The 21,429-nt window shown below is 39.0% G+C and overlaps 1 protein-coding gene and 1 pseudogene across 2 annotated transcripts in view; one reads left to right on the top strand and one right to left on the bottom strand.

The window, feature by feature from the left end:
* NOTCH2 (notch receptor 2) overlaps positions 1-21,429 on the bottom strand; it is a 160,401-nt gene that overhangs the window by 86,885 nt on the left and 52,087 nt on the right. For both annotated transcript variants that reach the window (XM_054564807.1, XM_054564809.1), the window contains exon 3: positions 1,331-1,590. In XM_054564807.1, coding sequence (XP_054420782.1) covers positions 1,331-1,590 — 260 coding nt within the window. The remainder of the gene's footprint in view (positions 1-1,330; positions 1,591-21,429) is intronic.
* LOC129063747 (protein FAM204A-like) lies at positions 20,525-21,400 on the top strand (annotated as a pseudogene).

Raw genomic sequence — 21,429 nt, 5'->3', positions numbered from 1 at the left:
CGGTTCATTTGGAATAAAGTTTAAGCCTACCTTTGAAGGACCCATAATCTAGTCGATGAGAGACATGTAAAAAAATAATTACAATAGACACAGTACATTAAATATTAGAACATAAAAACTAACTGCCTAAAGGAGTCATGAAAGACAAGAGTTTTAAAAAAACATTGGGCAATCACCAATTATAGAAAAGGACATTCCAGGAAAAGAGATGTGCAACAGCAGAGAGGCAATAGGACGTATGACATTTTCAGGAAATGATGAGAATGATGGCGTGACTAGAGCTAGATGCTAGCAGGGAGGTGAGGCTATAAAAAGATGTAAGGTCCAGACTGCGAAGGGCTATGGAAGCCACAGAAAAGACTTTGCAGTTTACTCTGTGGATGATGGGAAGTCATTAGGTATTGTAAGCCAGTGAGTTTATGATAGGATTTGCATTTATAATTAAAGACGTGGCAATGTGACAGGTGAACAAAATGGAGCGATAAAGGCAAAGAGACCAGTTAGAAAATGACGGCAGGGGTCCAGGTGAGAGATGCAGGGACCCCAACTGGAGAACAGGAGAACAGATGGAGTGAAGTAGACAGGTGAGAGGCGATTCAAAGGGTGGGTTGGGTGACTGAGCCTAAGGCGGGTAAGGACAAGCGAGAGGGAGTTTCTAGTCTGAAGTACTTGGAGAGCAGCACTATTTATATCAACATGTTGGGTTTGACATGCCTCTTGAATCTCCAAGGATAATTAATATGCAATACATAGTTAGAAATATGAGTCTGAATGTCAGGGTCAGGGTAGAGCAAAAAAGATGACTATCTGAGTCACCAGCAAGTGATGAACACAAGGACAGTTAGTGAGATTCCCTTGGGACAGCCATAATAAGACTTTAACGGAGCCTCAAAACAGAGGTCCAAGGAACACAAAAATACAATGGACGAGGACAAGGCAATGCAGAAGCAAAAGGACCAATCAGAGTTTAGAAAGCGAGAAGAGCCAATACCCTGAATGTCTAGGGAGAGATTTCAAGAAGCAAATAATTAAGAACACGAACAGCTTTTCTTCTGGTGACAATGACGTCATTCTGATCTCCAATCCTGACATGTATACTTTAAGCAGTCAAATACTTCTGAGTATCTGACCATTTTTCTTTTTCTTTCTCCTCAGAAAACTCTCAAAATGAAGCTAAAAATAGTTGTCTGGAACATTCCAGTTCCTTACCATAATGTTACGAATGTACCAGAGTTGGGGGACTCTTAAGAGCCAGATGTCAAGATTTAAAGCTGTTGAATAAAGACATATACTGACAATAGGAATGTATGGGCCAGGGCGCATCTGATACCTGTAAAACCAACTTGGCAGATGCACTCGTGGTCATCCTGGCTGAGCACACGGCAGGTGCCTCCATTCAGACAGGAGGGAGACTTATAGCACGGGTGAGTGGTGGAGTGCTGGCAGTCCTCGCCTGTGAACCCCAAGGCACACTGGCAGGTGGCTTTCCCCAACATGGCCTGGGCCACACATGTCCCACCATTCTGGCAGCGGTTCTTCTCACAGGGGTCTCGATGTTGACAATATTCTCCCAAGAAGCCCTCTGGACATCTGTGTAGAAAAGAGAGAAGTCCATGAAAATACATGACTTCTTGTAAGGCCAAAAGCTTACAAGGTAATGCAGTCCAGTCGAGAAAACACTAGATTGTGAATTGACAGGCCTGAAGGTACAACTGCAAACCGCCACACTTTAGGAGCAAAAATGTTTAGAGAAATTAACCTCATATTCCCATGTCCTTTTGAGTCTAGGCTGGAGACAGAATACTAGGCAGGTGATCCAGCATGGTTTGCCGCAGCCAGTCAGCATGACCCTTATTTAAAGGCAAAATACAACCATAGACTTCTTTCATATACACACAGACTGGTATGGTATAACAGCACCTTTTTGTGCAGCATTGTTGATACCTGTGTTTAAATTCATTAACTTTCTCATTTTGATTAAGCCCTTGGATAGGATTAAGACATTCACATGATAATGCATGGACTGGCCCTCTATCCTCTCCAGTTAAAAATATAAAATACCATGGGTTTTTTTTTACCATTTTACATTGTCTCTCAATTAAGCATTAGAAATAATACGTTCTCCTTTTCTTTTCTCCACTGAAACATCAATTGGTCTAGATCTTTGGGCTATGTTCAGGAGGTTGAGACTGTGATAAAGAAACAAAAAGGAATGGGGAACACTTCACAGGAGCTTTTCTTTTTAACTTAAATCTGTTAAGATATAAGTAGTAGGCAGCTTTTTTTAACCAAATAAAAAGGCACAAAATATAACTAAAATGACATTAAAAATGTCTAAGGTACCATATAGACACCAAAGTGAAGAGTGGAAAACAATTCAAGAATAACATCCTGTAACATTTTCCATATTGTATGTTGAAGAATTTTTGTATGTGCCACCCACTGATTCATAACATACACAACCATCCCAAATTGTCTGTAATATTTATAAGAATTTTCTCTAAATACCATTAAAAAGGTATGGAAAGTCTCCATTTTCACAATGAGAAGGAACATGATGACTTCAATTCTAACTATAAATTTTACCATGTGGCTGCACCCCCAGATATTTGGTTCAAACTATTTCTACATTTTACTTCTTGGAGCGCAGAAAACTAAACTTACAACATTGTTCCACCATTACCTCAAAGGTAACACATTTAAACTCTAAATCCTTCTCCTCAAAACCAGCTCCCTGGGAGGGGTGTTGGAGAACTGGGAAGAAAGAGGTGAAGGAATTTACAAGTACAAATTGGTAGTTACAGAGCAATCACAAATATGTAAAGTACAGCAAGGGGAATATAGTCAATAATGTTGCAATAACTGTATGGCGCCATTTGGGTACTGGAAATACTGAGGAGAACACTATGTAAATCATGTGATTCTCTAACCATTATGCCAGTCACCTGAAACCAATACAAAATAATACTGAAAGTAATTGAAGAGTAATAAATAAACAAATAGATAGATAAATAAATAAATAATGTTGTGGGAGGGGCGGGGATGGGGAAGCCCCCCCCCTTCCTATCACAGCTTCCTCCGCCCAATCACTGTGCCCTGATGCTCCCAGTCACCCAGACTTGAAGCACTGGCATCATGTTTCACTTCTTCCTGTCTTTGCCAATCATATCCAAGACTTTTAATTAGCTACTGGTTGTCAAGGTAGCCTTCAGAGGTCACAGTTATTGAGAAAGGAAGGAGAACCAGAGATTAGGGAACTAAGATAGAATATGCCCAGAAGAATTATGCAGCAGCTAAAATGGCTGAGGAGGAAACAGAGCTAGTAAGTAGCTCAGTGTGGCAGCGATGCAATTGGCCAAGCCTCCTCGCCCCTTCCCAGAGCTGTGTACAGGAAGTGCAGCAGAGCCAGGAGCAGTCAGAGTTTTGAGCATCTTCATGAGAAGGCAAAGTTAGAGATGGAGAGGTAGGGAGCAGAGGACACAGCACTCAAACCAAAGATTGGCTCAAGTTTCCAGCAAGGAGTCTGCACCTTGTATGGTCAGGTTCTGTAGGAGTCCTGGTGCTGTGACCTTGGACAACATTTTTAACTTCACTATTAGTTTTCTCAGATTTTAAATAGTTGTGTAAGAATTCAATAAAATCAAGTATGTGAAAAACCTTCTATTAAAAAGTTCTGCAAATGAAAAACACTCTTTCTCTCTTGGTACTTACTGAGGAAAATATGATGCATTGTTTAAGTCACAGCTTGATTTGATAATAGGTTATTTTCTAATTTTTTTTAAGTAGGGGAGTAAAAACTGCCAATGGAGCACAGCTAAAATTAACCCTGAGCTGTGTTATTAAAAGAATTTGCAATTTATTCAAGAAATTTATTCTGGATAATGTTCAAGACTGCACCACAATTCTCATTCACAAGGACTCCAGTCCTCTGGACATTAAGCCTAGCTGACAATGCTTGATTCCGCCACATGAAAATTATTCACCTTGTAAATAATGGCAAACTTTTAAATGTGGGTAGGTTTTGCCCAGCTTTGCTCATGGCCTGTCATATTACCAATACCTCTCCAATACTATCATGTGGTATCTGCTCAGAGAATGCAAACTCACTGAAATATCACCATCATAAGCACATCACAAACCCATAAGGTTCCCAGGAAAATAAAAATGAACTACTACAAAATATTCTGGAGCCAAACAAAAGTAAGTATTACTGAATTACCGGTTACTAGTGTTTATATTGCTGCTCCCTACAAGGAAAAATAAATTATAACTACGGTATGCTTAAGAAACCAGTAAAAGCAGAGGCTGGCAAACTACACCTTGAGGGTCTACTCTGGCCCACTGCCTGTTGGGCTGAGAATAATTTTACATTTTTTAATGGTCAGGGGCCCTGGATGGCATGGCACAGTGGACTGAGTGCTGGCCTGGGAACCAAAAGGTTGCTGGTTAAATTCCCATTCAGGGCACATGTCTGGGTTGCAGGACAGGCCCCCTGTTGAGGGCGTGTAAAAGGCAACCAATCAATGTATCTCACGCATCAATGTTTGTCTTGCTCACTTTCTCCCTCCTTTCTCCTCTCTCTAAAAATAAATCAAAAAAATAAGTAAAATCTGAAAAATTTAAATAAAATAAATGGCTGGGGGAAATCAAAAGAAGAATATTTCATGACATTTGAAAGTTATGTAAAATTCAAATCTCAGTGTCCATAAATAAGGTCTTATTCAAATACAGGGGCATACACTTATTTATGAATTGTCTGTGGCTACTTCCGCATTACAGTAACAGGGCTGAACAGCTACAATGAGATTATATGGCCCACAAAACTACTTGCTACCTGGTGCAGAAAGTTTGCCAACTCCTGGATAAGAGAATATATGAAGCCTTATTCTATACATAGCATCCTACATCCTTATTGATAATGATGTTTTGATAATGAAAACGATTGTTCTCATATCTGTTTCCACAAAGAATATGACACTCATCCATTCATGCAACAAACATTTAGTAAGTACCAGGTATTGTTCTAGTGCTAAGAAAATCCTTGAACTTTTAGAGTTGAAAATTCTAGTACGGGAAGACAAAAACAAAATGAGTAAGTTAAATGTATTACTTGTTAGGTATAGGTAAACATTATAAAAAAATAAAGCAGGAAAGAGGGATAGGAAAAGATGAAATTAGGGATAAGAAGAGATAGATAATAGTGAGGTATTTTGGTTTTAAATAGGAAAAACAGAGACGACCTCACTGAAAAGGCACACTTGAGTAAACATCTGAATGAGGTGATGGACTACCATGGAGGTCTCTAGGGGAAGCATATTCGAGGCAGAGGAAACAGCAAATGCAAAAGCCCTAAAACAGGCAACAGCCCTGGCATGTTTGAGGACCAGCAAGGAGACCTCCATGGTTCTAACAAAGGGGTTAAGAAAAAGAGCAGCAGAAACGGATGACAGCTGTGACTGAAAGGTGGATCACGAAGGGCCTCCAGGCACCTCTGTAAGACACATTTAGTTTTACTCTAGTGAGATATTTAGATGTGATTGATGTATAACTGACTTATTCTCCCAAAGTCCAGGTATAGAACCACATCTTATTTTTATGTCAAACTAAGACCTCTTGCTGGTATAATAATAAAGGCTCGATTTCTTATTTAAGATGTTCAAAAGGATGAGACTACAGCCTCTTTCTTTACCTTAAAACATGTAAAACTTTTTTAACCTACATTTTTCACTAAGCTTCATTTCCCTTTCTCAATTCTTCTTCCTGCACAGCCAAACTTCTATAACTGCAGACTAGTTTCACAGTTATTTTTCTTTCTTTTCCATCTTCTTCTTGTCTCTTTGTAACAGAACTTTCAAATTACTGCTCAGAAACTTTGTTCTAAGAGCAATGTTCCCCTTGTCAAGTTCAGAGGTCTCATCTGAGATTTCATCAAAGGGAAGTTCTTCCTCCTACAGGAGGTACTGCTGAACATATCTTCCATCATTTTACTCTTTTCACATTTGGCTTCTGTGACTCCCTCTGTCCATCTTAAAGCTTCGTAAATGCTTAGTCTAGATTGCTGATTCCTCTTCTCCTTCTTCCCTGTCAATTATGACCACCTTTAGTTTAAGTCTGGGCTGCCCTGCTCTGTTCTCTCATATGCATTTGTTATTGCTGTTGTTCATTTGGTTTTAAACAACTACCATAATGTATTTTACTACTAAATATGCAGCTCCAGTTCCATATGTTGAGTTTATTAAAAGTCATCTACCTACCCTAATAAAATATATACTGCCAATACTTGAATCAAAACAGTTAAAAAGTGGCATAATGTTCCCATGAAACTTCAAATTCCTTCATTTTTCTAAGACTTCCATTCATAATCTCAAAAGTTAATTCTGGTTAATTCTTTTAAGTTACATATAATTTCTTACCATGTTCTGACAATTCTTGCTAACTGAATTCCTATAATACTTATCACTCATAAATTCTGACAGTCTTCAATGCCTGAGGACACACATCTTATTGCTGGCTTGTGCCTACTTTACTTCCATCCATCCTTGGAATAACAGAAACTTGGAATTCAAGGCACCCTACGGCAATTTCTACCCAGTGGTAGAAGTCTTTCTACAATGTCACTAAAAGATGATTACAAGTTTCTATCTGAATGCAAACAATTAAGCATGGTGCCTTAGAAATAGTTAGAATTTAATAAATGTTGAAATTATTGTTCCTGCTATTATTGTTCCTGCTATCTAGAACCAGACCACGTGAATTTCAATCCCAGGTCCCCATTTACTCGATGTGTGATCTTGAGCAAGTTACTTAACTCTCCTTGCTGTAAAATGGGTTTAATAATAATGCCTACCTCATAGGCTTTTAAGTAATTACAAAACACTTAAGAGTGATATCCAGCACATAGTAAATACCATGCATTTACTAAGTAAAATAAAATTACTGGTGCACTACTTCAACACAAGAACAGCCTTCTGTGTAGGTGGATCCCATTGACAGAGAGCTCTTTCTTCCTGACGTCTTAAAATTCTGCCTCCCTCCTAGGTACATGCCCAAGGTAGATGCAAATATAAGTTCACACAAAAATTTGTAAAAAATGTTTGTAGCAGTATTGTTCAGAATACCAAAAAATGGAAGCAATCTAAATGTCCATAGCTGATGAATGGATAAATAAAATGTGGTATATCCAAACAATGAAATATTATTTGGCCATAAAAAGGAATAAAAATCTGATACATGCTATGACCTGGGTAAACCTTGAATACATTATGCTGACTGAAGTAACTTAGACACAAAAGGCCACATATTGTATGATTTCAATTTTATGAAATGTCCAGAATAGGAAAATCTACAGAGATTGAAAAAAAACAGATTGTTGTGGCCAGGAGCCAGGAAGAGAGGGAAATGGGGAATGGCTACTAAGAACTAGAGCATTTCTTGGGGTTGGGAGGACATAATGACAATATTTAGACATTAGATAATAGTGATGGTTACACATATCTGTGAATACACTAAAAACCAATAAACTGTACACTTTAAAAGAATAAATGTAATAGTATGTTAATTGTATCTTTTTTTTTTTTTAATTCTGCCTCCCTACAATTTCCTACTGGCTATCCCTTCCAGAGTACTCCAGAACAAAGAGGAGCAAGCCTCTGCTCTCTTACACTAAGCCCTCCAAGAATCTGAAGACAGTTCTGTTGACCCTTTGTTGTCCTTTCTCTAGGATTCAAAGCTTTGCCCTAGTCCTCAGTATAAAATTTTTAAAATTTCCTCACTATTTTAGTGGCTCTTCTATGCTTAGGATAACAACAGTAATATCAATAGTCACCAACATTTTTGAAGCATTTACTATGTATTATGTATTTGCTAGGCATTTTACAGCTGTTATCTTTTTTTCTTACTCCCTATAACAGTGTATTATGATCTCCATTCTGTAATGAGGACCTTGAAGCTTAGAAAGATTAAGATTTCACAGCCAGTAGCAAGCAGAGTTATCAAACCTATCCTGTTCCCCACCCCCAGGATGACTTTAGTTCATCTAAACCTCTTTAAAAAGTGGGGCCCAAAATGGGAAGAAGAAGGGAAAAGAACATAACACATATGTTCTTACCAGAGCAGCACAGAGCTGGATCATCACCTTCTGGACACTGTTTCTACTATTGCAGCCTAAAGGTGTGCTCACGTTTTTAGAAGGCACAAAATACCATTACCTGCTACTAAACACGTGGTCATTTAAAACACCCTGATCTTTTCTTTTTTTCACATTAACTACTTTTTAAATTTTTTTTATTTTTATTGATTTTTTTTAGAGAAAGAGAAGAAGGATGATGGCGGGGGCGGGGGGGGGGGGCGGCGGAGAGAAAGATCGATTCGTTATTTCACCTATTTATAAATTCATTGGTTGATTCTTGTATGTGCCCTGACCAGGGATCAAACCTGCAACCTTGGCATATTGGGATGGCACTCTGACCAACTGAACTACCCCACCAGGGCCTCACATGAACTACTTTTATGTCAGCATATTTCTCTATTCTATATTCTTCCAATGTGCTTTTTGAACCCAATAGTTGAACCTATTATTTGTTCCTTTTAAATTCACCATGCTGAATCTTTACCTCAAGTTTTCTTGATTGAGATAACTTACACGTCATTCACATAATCACAGAATTTCAGTATGGCGCCGTACTTCAGATGTCAACTGGCCTGAACTCCTATTGCACTGATAGTGACGCCAAAGCCAACAGACCTGCTCCCAAGTTTGTGAATTTAGAAATTTCTCCCAGTTTTGCATCATCCATAACTGTATCTCTCTCTTTACCTAGACCTTTTATCAAAACATAAAATAGCACTTAACTGAAAGTGTTCTACTAGGTCCTACCCCAAGACTGGCACCTATTCAGTCAGTTCTATCATCTTAACTGCACCATCATTCTAGCCACACGTCCCCACAGTGACAGCCAGGAAATGCCTTGCTGAAACTAAGCACACTACATAAAGAATAACCCTTTGCAAGTATAATTTTGATCATCTCACTTCTCTGCTCAGAAACTCACACTAGTGCCCAGCCCTTCAAATCCACGTGCCTTAAAATCTGTGACCTGCTTGTCTGCCCCACTCCTACCAGCTCTCTTACTGCTTAGCAGTCCATAACTCAAACACTCCAGATTACTTCACCACTCTTGTCTACTGTTACCTATGTAAAAATCTTTCTACTCTCCAGTGAGAAACATCATGCTTTCCTATCTTTACATCTCTAATTTATGTTCCTTCCATCTCTGCTTCAATGATCTGCTCAAAGCTTATGTCCTCCATTAAGCTTCTTCCAAACCATCTTACCCATTTCTGATCCCTCCAACAGTAGATGAATTGCCATGTTATGTACTACATTATTCCTACTAGTATGGCTCTTCTTCATTTAAGATATTGTTATGTCTTTCCTGTGCCTGTCAAACTCCCATTTGATTTCCTGTGTGGGGTGGGGGTGGGGAAGAGGAAGGGCATGTCTTGAGACTCTGGCGCAGGTATCTTGTATACCATGAGCAACTATGTACAATTAGGCAACTGGTTCCAAAGCAGGTTATATTTCGTATGATGGATAAAGTTAGTCAATCCAAATCTGCTACAAAATCCCCTTTCAACCCCACTCTGTGCTTTGCCTAGTAGAACACAGGCCAAACCCACCCAGTCATCCTGCAGTACAAGATTATTCCTCAGACCCAAGAAGGCTCAGCAGAATTGTGGACATGGAAAAAAAAGAGGAGAAATAGGTGAAACAGCTAGAAATAAAGGACCCATGTTTCCTAAGGCAGGAGGCCATTCAACTCTGCAAATTCATGCTCAACTGTAATACAAGTACCCCTCATACCTGCTGATCTAAGTGAGAATTAAGACTCAGCCTGAAAACAGGAGCTTAAATAGCTTTCTTCTTGGGACGGCTTGAACTGAGTTTGGTTAGAGGCTGGAAACATGGCTAATCATCCTGGCTAATCATCCAAGTTCCCTCACAAATCTAAGTTCTATTAAGTTACCCCAGTAAATTTTTTTAAATGGCCTCCATCTTGAATAAAGGTCTGTGTAAAATATATTCTAAAATGTAACTGAATAAATCTAACAGCTGCCTTTTGTTCCCAAAACTGTTTGAATGCCTCCCTCCTGGAGGGAAGTTAGCACTTATTTTAGTGGTTCTCTCAGTGACTTCCTCCTGCTCTATCCCCCTTCTCTAGCTGTGGAGCGCTGAAAGAATACAGTTCAGAGAGGAGGCTATGAATACAGGGAAAGTTTTGGAGGGCTTTTCCCTGTAAAATAATTCCAAAAGCTGATCTGAATACTTAACAGGTCTTTGCCTTCTTTGAAACAGTCTGCCATTTCTGACATGAAGAGGTCCACTCTTTTTCATTGTTACTGTTCAAACACACACACGAGAAATGAGGTGAAGGGGAAGAAAGAAGGGAGAAAAAGAGAGAAAAACAAGGGATTCATCCTAATGGAACTAGAAAACTTTCCAATGGAAAGGATGCCCATACAGCCCCCCTCAGTAAAACAGACGAGAACCAGACCCCAGCTCTCACATGTCACGGGCAGCCTGGATTCGTTTACATGTAGCCACTTTACAGATTTCAACGACCCTGGGATTTGAATAGCAATTCCAATCTATCTGGCAATGGCTGCAGCTCAGGATCTGTCTCCCTAGTAATACAGGACAGAAAAATTTGTTCTTTCAAGTTTCCTAAGTGAATAGCCACTCGTCTAGAGAAAAGCTGAAAACACTGTAGCAGCATGTCAGCTCCAAGATGACTGAAGTCTGAGCAGGAAATAAGCCCCTTTTCCAAATAAAAGCCAGTGTTCTCTGTCCTTGTTTTCTCCACTGAATGTTCTGTATCGGCAGGGTAAGCACAAACTGCATCCAGGGCTTTGCTGCAACTTTGCCTGTAGCTTTTTTTTTTTTTTTTTTTAGCAAGGATTTGGTCATTAAAAAAAATAAAACAACAAAGCAAAACCCCACTGCATACAAGAAGAAAAAGAGAGGCGGGCTTTACAAAACAGCTATTTCAAAATCACGATGTTTTAAAAACTATACAGAATGTGGAACGGAGGGGAAAAAAATGTCTCATGTGGGTTGCGTCGGCCCTGCAGCTGCTCCTCATTAAAGCTCCTCTTTACTCCCTCTGGGCTAGTTTCCAGCAGAAAATTCTTTAAACAGAACTCTGCTTTCAACCCACTTTCTTCTTGCTCTGGGCCTCTCGGCCGGCCCCCCAATCCGCAGTGGCAGCCTGCCCTAGCTGTGCTCTGGAGGGGGGAGCTGTCGTTAAGGTAAATGAGGTAAGGGCAAGGGGAAAAAAATAACAAAACCCAGAAACCAAATTAAGCATTGGTCAGTAATAAAGGCCTGCATTCTGAAAGAGCCCCAAATCAGTCTGTTCTTTTCTGTGACCATAATGCCAGCTTAGTTTCCTGCCTCCATCCCTGCTCCCCCTGTTAAAGTAGATAAAAATAATTGCTAACAGCCAAGGCTAACTGTAACCAGTGAAAGTTTCTGTTTAACATTCAATTCCCAAGGCTCTGGCTACAAACTTCTAGATGCCCTAGAGCCTAGAGAATCAAGGCTAAATTCTTCGGTTGGCATACAACAGGCCCAACCTATTAGTCTAACCTCATGGTCTCCCTCCTCCCAGGACCTCCAGTTTGACATCTCATCAGACTGTCAACTTGCTAATTCTGTAACTCTGTGCAAAGGTAACTAACTGGGTTATGCTAATTACTGACCTTGTTTTTAAAAAAGGAAAAGAAGCAACGCATGAAGACTTCTAGTTAACTTCCTGGTAGAGAGGGGAAGAAAAGGGAAGCTCTGTCACGTTAACTTCTTGCCATTCCCACTCCCACTCTCACCTCCCCCGCCTCCCCGACAAAAAACCACTACAGCTTACTCAGCAAGAAGGAAAAACAAAAAGTACCAGACAAAAGTTATTCGTGTATAGAGTTAGGACCCAATACTGGGCTGGTTTGGGATAAAACACACTTTCCAGGGCTTTGCTGGTTGGATGTAAAGGATACAAAGATAAATATACAATCAACTCTCTCTCTTTCTAACACACACACACACATGCATGTGTGCACACACGTGAGCGCACACACACACACTTTTTACCACCACTAATAAAAACTACCAAATACTGCAGGACAGCCCATTTTCTACTATGTAAATTCAGCTTCCGGAAGAGAACATTTCTGCTTTTCTTGTAGAGGTATTTCAGAAAATGTTAATCTTGGTTCCCACATTAGGCTGAATGCTTCCAAATTAAAAGTTTCCCACAGGAAAAGAATTTCACGGGGAAATGCAAGGCTGGGAATCATCTGAAACACCACCTCACTTGGTTTTCATGTGTTCAGGTTTTCACCACCAGCCCCCCATCTGAATAAAGTAATAAACAGACACTGATTTTAATAAATCCAAACCCAAAAGAAGCTGCAGTGATACAAGCTTTGAAGCTGTTCATTCACAGCATCATTCATCTTCATTAGAGACCATGAAATCAGTAACTGCAATGGGAAACCATGCTTTATTTACACAAGAATTTGCAAATGCCCTTATCTTCCAGTTTATAATCTGGGCTCATTTATCAGAACTCAGAAGCCGAACTGAGCACCCAGTCTCTTCCATCATCACCTGAAAGATTGGGCAAGGACATACAAATGGTGCTGAAAGACTTGTGTTGCTGCTCTAACAGAAGGTGGTCTTTCTTCTGTCTTCTAGCACACAATCTGTACCTTACCATATTTCACTGCACTGAATCCTGAAAAAACATCTACTTTTGATTAGAACATGGCAAACATACTCTAAACATATGAGTTTACAAAAGCACCCTTCACAGTAATAGGCAAAAATGAGTGAGTTAGGTCAATTGTTCCCAAGCTATGCACTGTATGATTATGGCAAGAAGCCTGCAAGTGCTTATAAGGCACTCTCTGGACTACTAAATAATGTCCTGTGCATATTTAAATGGATTTTAGATGCTGTTACGATTATTAAAACATATGCCATTATAAAATGGTTATTGAATTCTTAGGCTTTGACATTATGCATTGTTCTCAAACAAGAGACTGAGAAATGGCTTCATCGCAAGCTCATCTCTCCTCTATGCATTATACTCTTGCTAGGTTCAACTTCTTTCAGCTCCCAGAATGTGCTACAGCACAAGGCTTCTCACCTCCAGACCTCTGTACATACTGTTCCCTCAGTCCAAAATACTTTTCCCCATCTTCTTCTCATAGCTAACCCCTAAAATTCCTTCAAGATCCTACTTAAATGTTTTTCCTTGGGAAAATAGGCTCAATATCCTTTCAGTACATTCCCATAATCCTAACATATCATATCTCTTATTATACTTTATTATGAATATGTGTGCTCCCCAACAGATTAAGAATTAATTGTTCACCACCATACTCCAGGTGCCTAACACAGTAATGGGCATATAGGAAGCCGTCAACTATTCAGTGCTCATTCTTAACAGAAGCCAAAAAGCAAAACACAACAGTCTGTGGAATCTTTACACCTTAAAAAGGCCCTTTGTACTCAAAGTTTGGGAACTACTAGGTTGAGGTACTTACCCAAAGATTATCAAAACTCATTAATATTCCTGATATAAAGAGGACTTGTTAGCCTTCACTCATCCCTAAGTCATTCAAAGTGAGCCAGCCACTGCCATATGAAGTAGATTTTTTAAAAAATCACATTTCCCCCCAAAATATGAAGTTAGCTAACATGTACACACAGAGTCTTCATTTTCTCTTGCACTTTTATTAATCTTCGATAAAACATTTACATGAACCACCAGGAACCTGGAGCCCTGATAGGACGTCCTACTGCCTCAGAAGTATGAACTGTTAGATTCTTTAGAGACTGAGTAGTGAAAATTAAACAAGATTTCAAGGAAGAAGAGGGAATGTGGTGCCTGCTTTCTGTTCTCCAATGTGACTGGATGACTACCTTCAAAGTTCAAACTCCAAAAAACTGTCTGAAAACAAAACTATTCCAAAAGCTTATGATTTGGTCTGAAAAGATTCCTAGTTCATAATAATTGCACCCAAATCATATAGAACCAAATGTGAATGTAAAAGTAAGATGAAGAAAAAATTGCATTTCTTCAAATTTTGAAAGAGCAAAAATATTTCTTTGTAGATTCTGAATAAACCATTCTCAAAGTAATCATATGTGCAGGTATGCAAAACCCTTCAATGAATAACTGGAAAATATAACTTCAGAATGCCCTGAAACACTTCAAAATCCCACTTAAATGGCCTTAACTAGAACCACAGATAAAAACAGTGGACATATAGAAAAAGAATAACAGTGTCTACTTTAATTTAAAAAACCAAAAAACAACACTATACTTCCCTTAAATAATAGGACTATGGTCTGGGAGATTAAAAGTGTAAAAAAAAAAACAAAAAAAAAAAAAACCCACTTAGGTATTACAATGATCTGTGCCCTTCCAAACCAGATAAACTGAGAATCAAACAAGCATCCTGAAAGAATACCCTGAAGTTTACTTAAAGTGGAGATCAATGCATTCTGAGAATATAGTACATTTAAATATCCCAAAACCAAAAAAGATGTAGGTAACAAGCACAGAAGACATTGCAAAACCTGAAATGGCCCAGGCTGGACCTGTACTTAGCAACCAAACTGAAGTTCCAAATAAAATCTCCCAAATCTAAACAAAAAGCTATCTTATAGAAGAAATCAAAATATAAATCATGACCCATGTTTTCCCATTAACTCTGGGGAGGCACTTCCCTTACTAAACTGAGTCAGGGCAAAGCCCTGACACCTGACATGGTTCCATGCTCCTGTATTACTCTGCTTTAAAAAGAGAAAAGAAAACAAACCATGTCTAATGATAGGTGAGATGTATTTAGGACATATTGGAACAAATATATTTATGAATAAAAATATAACGAGTATATTGTTTCATAAAAATCTCTCACCCAGTATCTTAACAGGCTCTCATACCTTTTTGATAAAGTGGCTCCCAACAAACCTTCCCTCTAAACCAGCCCTGGCTCTGCTACTAGACCTTGAACAAGACACTTTACCTCTCTGAGCCTCAATCACCTCATGTATTAAAACAAAATGCCAGAACAAATAACCTGTAATAGTTTCTCAAGCTCTGAAAGTGTAAGATTCCATTTAGGTACGTCCCATGGACCCTCAGATGTTCATGCAGACCTTTATGAGGAACTTAAAAGAATTTCAGTGTTTCATTTCATGGAACATGAAAAAAAATAAAAATGTATAGCTAGAGTTAAAATTATTGGTCTTTCAGAAAAATTGACTCAGAAAAGCCCGAAGTTTTTATTTTTTAATTCCCTCTCCTCCACCCCCTATCACCAAGGTATATATATAAATAAAACATTCATCCACATTAGTTCCTTGAAGGCTGCTACCAATAATGAGAAGAAACAGTACTGAATCTTTTGATTACCTAGTGAGATTGGAGAAACAACCTTTAGTCCCAGTATACATTCTAATTAGTTACATAACACAGGGTAAGTCACTTGGTCTCCTCACCTATAAAACAAGAGGAGTAGAAAAGATGCTTGCGCCAAAGGTCCCTTCATCATCCTAAGTAGGATGACTCTACAACTTTGGCTTTTGAATTCCCTCAGCAGTACCGCCCAAGGATGTAATGATACTTGCTGATGTTTATACTTGGAGTCAATGGTTGTGTTCTTCTTGACCACTGACCCACTCTGTGCAAGGGCTCCCTAGGGCAAGAAATGTACCTTGTGTCTCTTCTTTTAAATCCTTTACCCTGCCTACCATTATCCTCGTAAGTGCAAAGACAATTCAATGCATGCTTGTATAAATGAACTTACACTTTCAGCTAACTCCTCACAGGAAGCATATGGAAGCAAAGAACATAAAAAGGAGAAAGAAAAATATATTTAAATAGGATATGGAAGATAAAAGGAATCCTGAACCTAAAAGGGAAAGAAAAGTCTTAGCATCTTCCCTGAACAACTGGCCAGCATGAGAGCCTGTTTTCTTCAGTACAGAATGGTGGTAGACACTGCAGTCTCCTTATGGAATCTGAGCTGCTGATAAATTACACAAGGCTAAAAATGACTGATGTGTGCGTATAACAATGGTCTGGGAAGAGATGCACCAAATTTAAACTTGCATGGAATCAACCACTTAACTTAGTTCATGTAGGATCTGTTTCCAGGTATCATTTTAATACATCCTCTCAATACATAAATGCCTATTTTACTCACTTCCCCAGGTCATAATACTTAAAATTTAGGAAAGAATAGGTGATATCCCATAATTAGAGTTTGCTTCTGTGGAGACTAATTATGATCTCTGAGAGTCAATGTCAGCCTTTGCCTAGAAGGAAATGAGTCAACTTTTCATTAGTAATCAAGTCTGTCCATTTTTTAAGAGTGACCCAGAAACCCAATGCTCTGAGTTTGAACAATATGAGATTTTAAAAAATCAGACAACACAATCATTATATACAAATAGACTTAAGTGGAAAAATTAAAGTCAAAGAGGTTCCTGAAGTACTTTTAAGGATGACTGAGGTTTCAGAAGGGGCTAGTTTGCCAGTAAAATGATTCCTCAAGGAGATGTGTCTGGGTTACACAACCAGAGACAGCATTTCAAAATCTTAAAGGGACAGGTGATTAAATGGCTAAGTCTCTACCACAGTCTCTGCAAGAGAATCATAGCCACTGTTAAATGTTTTCCACACAAAATAGGCAACCCTGGCTTATTCTGGATAATTGAGGGTCTGGATGTGTACTATATAATCAGAGGAAACAAGCAGTAAAGAACATGAGCTAATTTGGCATAACCGAAGATTTGGCTAACAGATGCTTGCTCACTCTGGATCCCTGAAATGAACTGGATCAAACCAGTGATATGTTAGACAGAAGAGATTTGAAGCTAGGACACCTGGATGACCAGTTAGGAGAACGCCCTTTGCTGTGTATGAAAACTGATCCTGTCCTTCGTGTCATTGCTTTCCCTCACTCCTCCTACCCCAGCCCAGCCTCCTTGCCTCGGAGGTTCCTGAGTTCTGATGGTCAATGGCATCTACAAGCCTCTCTGGCTGTTCTGCTTTGGAAGCAGCATAAGAATCAACAGTCAAGAAAGGTCTGAGGGGGGAAGCAGGTCTCCCCTTCCTCCCTCACTCCAGACAGTCTATGTTCAGGCACTCTAGCCAACATGTGCTAAAGGAATGATGTTTTAAAAATTATTTTTCTGTCACTAGGAAACCAGATTAATCCACATTCTGGTTTAGTAAACCTCACACAAACTGACGTACAGACAGAAGAGGGCAACCAAGGTGAAGAGAAGTTTTAAAACTATGTCATTAAGAAAAAATGATAACATTGGTAACAATTATTCCAGGAAATGACAGCCCTTCCACTTTCATCATTTTACCTATCCACCTCCTAAAGCATTGTCAATATTTTCAGATTGATAATCTAAGTTACCCACTAAAACTCCTCTGATTTGTCTTCTGTCCCTCAGTTGCTCCCTTGTCTGCATCGCCATAGTTCTTAACATCTGTGCAGCACACGGTTTTATTTTATACATACATGTGTGCTTCAGCTCCCCAACAAGATGGCAAGATGTCAGAAAACTGCCACCACGCCCTATGCCAGAGAAACACAACACTCTCCATCAGACACTGCCAAGGTACACGTACTTGTGATTAAAAAAGTCAGACAGCACAGGCCTCTTGGCCTTTTCTGTCTCTTCACAAAACCCACCACATGCTCAATCATAGTAGCTGGCTCAATTAATACTCAATAAATAACTTCAAAGAGTTATAAATTGAATGTTTGTATCCCTTTTCCCAAATTCCTATGTTGCGCCCAATTCCTAATGTGATGCTATTTGGAGGTGAGGCCTTAGGCGGTAATTAGACAGATGAAGTCATGAGCATGGGATACTCACTATAGGACGAGGACCCTTATAAGTAGACGAAGGGACCAGAGCTTTCTCTCCCCACTACATGAGGGTATAGTGAGAAGGCATACATCTACGAACCAGAAAGAAGGTTCTCACAGAGAACCAACACCTTGGTTCTCACAAGGAGCCAGCACCTTGATCTTGGACGTCCCAGCCTCCAGAACTGTGAGAAATAAGTGTCTGTTATTTAAGCCACCCAGTTTGCAGTAGTCTGTTACAGCAGCCCGAGGCGACTAAGACAAAGAGTAAGGATCCTACTGTGCTTCAGAGTCTATCTGACTTTCAGTGTTCAGTATACAAGTTTATAAATATAGTAACTTCAGGAAACTGGCCTGAATCTATATAGATTCAATGCCATAAATGCTACTGTTCCACATAAGTCCTAACCAGGTTATTTTCTCATTAATACCTACTTTCTCCTCATACATAGGTAAAGAAAAAAAACTGGATATAGTATTCCAGTTAGATGTATTCACTGAGTAATACCATCTGTCACTTAAATAATGCCCTTAAATTTTTTTTTATTGATTGCTTTTAGAGAGAGAGGAAAGCAGAGGGAGGGAGGGAGAGGGAAAAGAGACAGAGACAGAGACAAACATCGATTGGCTGCCTCAAAAGGGGATCAAACCCACAGCCTAGGTATGTGCCCTGACCAGGAACAGAACCCCACAACCTTTTGGTATATGAGGCAACACTCTAACCAACTGAGCCACCAGGCCAGGACAATGATGCCTTTACTAGACTTTGTTTTCACTTGTATAAAGTCCTTTTCATAAAGATCCAATAGGACATTATTTAGGAGAGGAACACTTTTAAAAATATAATTACATTAATAATGAAAGGCTGAAAGCAATAGTAGAAGAACCTATAATACATTTTTAGATACAGAGGACAAAGTGCTAGTGAAGATTACTGACAATGGCTAAATATGGAGAACTTTCGGAAGACTCAGAGAAAATGCAGTAGACCTTAAATTGAGATGTAAAGTAAAATATAACTAAGACAAATATGAAAACAAAACATTCACACACACACACACACACACACACACACAGTGAGGGTGAAGGAGACACTAAAGTTCATCCCCAGCTACAAAATTCCTAGGTACAGGATTTTGAGAAGAGGCTTAATGAAAACCTCCATCACAAGCACACATTTATGGCAGCTTAACAAAGAAAAAAGTACTTAGAAACTTCAAGTTAATTACATTTTTATCACATTCTGATATCCTCTGCCCCTTTGTATTCAATCGTGCTAACCTTGATGAAAGACGGATAGACAAATTTAAACTGAAGGATTTAATTAAGCTATTCCAGATCTTGAAAGAGAAATATTTCTCATCCTGCTTAGTCACAAGAAAAAACAAAGCAAAAGAATTCCTACATAAAATTAATGGTGCTGACATGCCACCATAAAACAATAAAAAAGAAACTTTATATAGGATTATAGTTAACCTGGGGATTGTGTTGAAAGAAATCTAGCTAAATTCACATCTATCTATGCCAAGTTTGCAGGCCAAAATGAGTTGACTGAACTTATTGGCAGTTACCCTAGGCAGGCAAAAGGAGACAGGCCTAGCCTAAGAGCCACCTTCTCCTAATTTTCCACCTAACACTTAAGTTTATAAGGGTTCCCACCTAAAGAATAAAGATTAGTTAAAAGAGTATGGGAATTCTGTTGTTATATATTGATAAGAAGCTGATAATCAACACTTCCTTTATGAAAAATTCCTGAGGAATACTTAACATACTTGTTAAAGAATGTTTCAAGGATATGTGTTAATTAGAAGAATCACTTAAGAACGGTATTGTTAGAAGTCCAGACCGCAAGTCCTCAACAAGGAAAGCCTCACAGAGCATATATCTATACACCTGTAACTCACTGTGCAAATATAAGGTGCTGTGTTCAACAACTTGTGACTTTGCACTGGCAGCAACATTTATCAAAAGTCGTTGTGCTTGGCCTGTCTCGATTTCACAGCAGCATAAAGTCTGTTTGGACTTGCTCAACTTCCATTAGGAAAAAGAAGAGAGAAGTTTCAAGTTTTTCAATTTAATTTTCTCTACTAAAGAGCATTTTAATTGACAATAACCTCTGTCCCCACCTTCACTGCCCTCTTCTTATATTTCATCTTCAGTAATTGCACTGAGATTTCAAGTCAAAGCCTATTTCTCAGAAATGCAGCAGGAGCAAAGCCTGGTTCATGTACCCTCATGTAGCTACAAGCAGGTTCAATACCCCAGTATTCTCTGAGCGGCCAAGGCCTATCAAATGCTACTGTCTCTAGTTTAAAATCAAGACTTAAAAAGAGTTTTAATCATATCCCTTATCTAAAAAGCCACCTTTTATACACTTTCAAATGTTCCACATTTCCTTTAAAGTGGTAGTTTGAGCAACCACTTTAAAATAGGTAATTTGATCCCATTTTACTGATAGGAAAATTGAGACTCAGAGTGACAGCACATTTTCTAAGAGGTCAGCTTCTCAATAGTTATGTGATCTTGGGTAAACTCTTTAACCTTTCTGAGTTTTCATATACTCATTGGTAAAATAGCTATATTAAGACTAAACAGCTTAAGATGGCTGCCGGGTGGCTGGCCTCTTACCGGAGAAAAGATGTGGCGTGGGCTTCTACCTCCCGGCCTAAATGAAAGTGATGTTGAGTTGGGTTATGAAGATGAAGACACATTAGAGAACTCTGGACTGAACTTACAGGAAGATAAAGAAGATGGGACCATTACAAACGCAGAGATCTCAGACTTCCCTGCAGATGGACCAAAAACTGAAGCAGAGGCAAATACAAATGCATATGAAGCGTGTCCTTCTGGAATTCCCTTGCATGTGTGGAATAAATTCCAAGAACTGCATAAAAAACACTCTGAACAGAAAATTTCAACTTCAAGATTCAGAAGGAAAAAGAGAAAACGCTCCAAAAAAGGTACATTGAAGAATGAAGAAAAATCTCATAGTGAACAGTCCTCGAGTGAAGCCCAGCGGAAGGAACTTACTCAGTATTTTGGAGTCAATGACAGGTTTGAACCCCCTGTGAAAAAGAAAAAAATGGAGAAGTCGGGTCTTGAAAAGAGCATCGACCAGGCTGAGCAACCAGCTAGCTACCCGAGAGCTTGGTGTAAAAATTGCCAAAGCCATGGCCTGCCATAACTTTGTAAAAGCCAAAAAGGAAGCTGAAAATTCACAGGTTGCTCAAAAAAAGAGGAAACTTGCATGAGGATTTGAAGCAAAGAAGAGATGGGAAACCAAAAGCAACATGGGATACATGTAACTCGCCAGGGTCCTTCAAGACATTGTGTCTTTTCTTGAGTTTTTACACGAGTCTTCAATTGGTCAATTGACTGAAATCCCTCCTTATGTTAAATATGTCAGAAAATTGGTAGAAGTAGAAAAATAAGCATAAAATTTGGGGGTTGATTATCAGTCTTTTTCTAAAG

Source organism: Pteronotus mesoamericanus, unplaced genomic scaffold (assembly GCF_021234165.1).
Source record: "Pteronotus mesoamericanus isolate MK-2021 breed Mesoamerican mustached bat unplaced genomic scaffold, CSHL_Meso_final scaffold_99, whole genome shotgun sequence".
NCBI lineage: Eukaryota > Metazoa > Chordata > Mammalia > Chiroptera > Mormoopidae > Pteronotus > Pteronotus mesoamericanus.
Note: the sequence above shows the minus strand (reverse complement) of the source record. Positions and strands in the feature narration are given on the sequence as shown.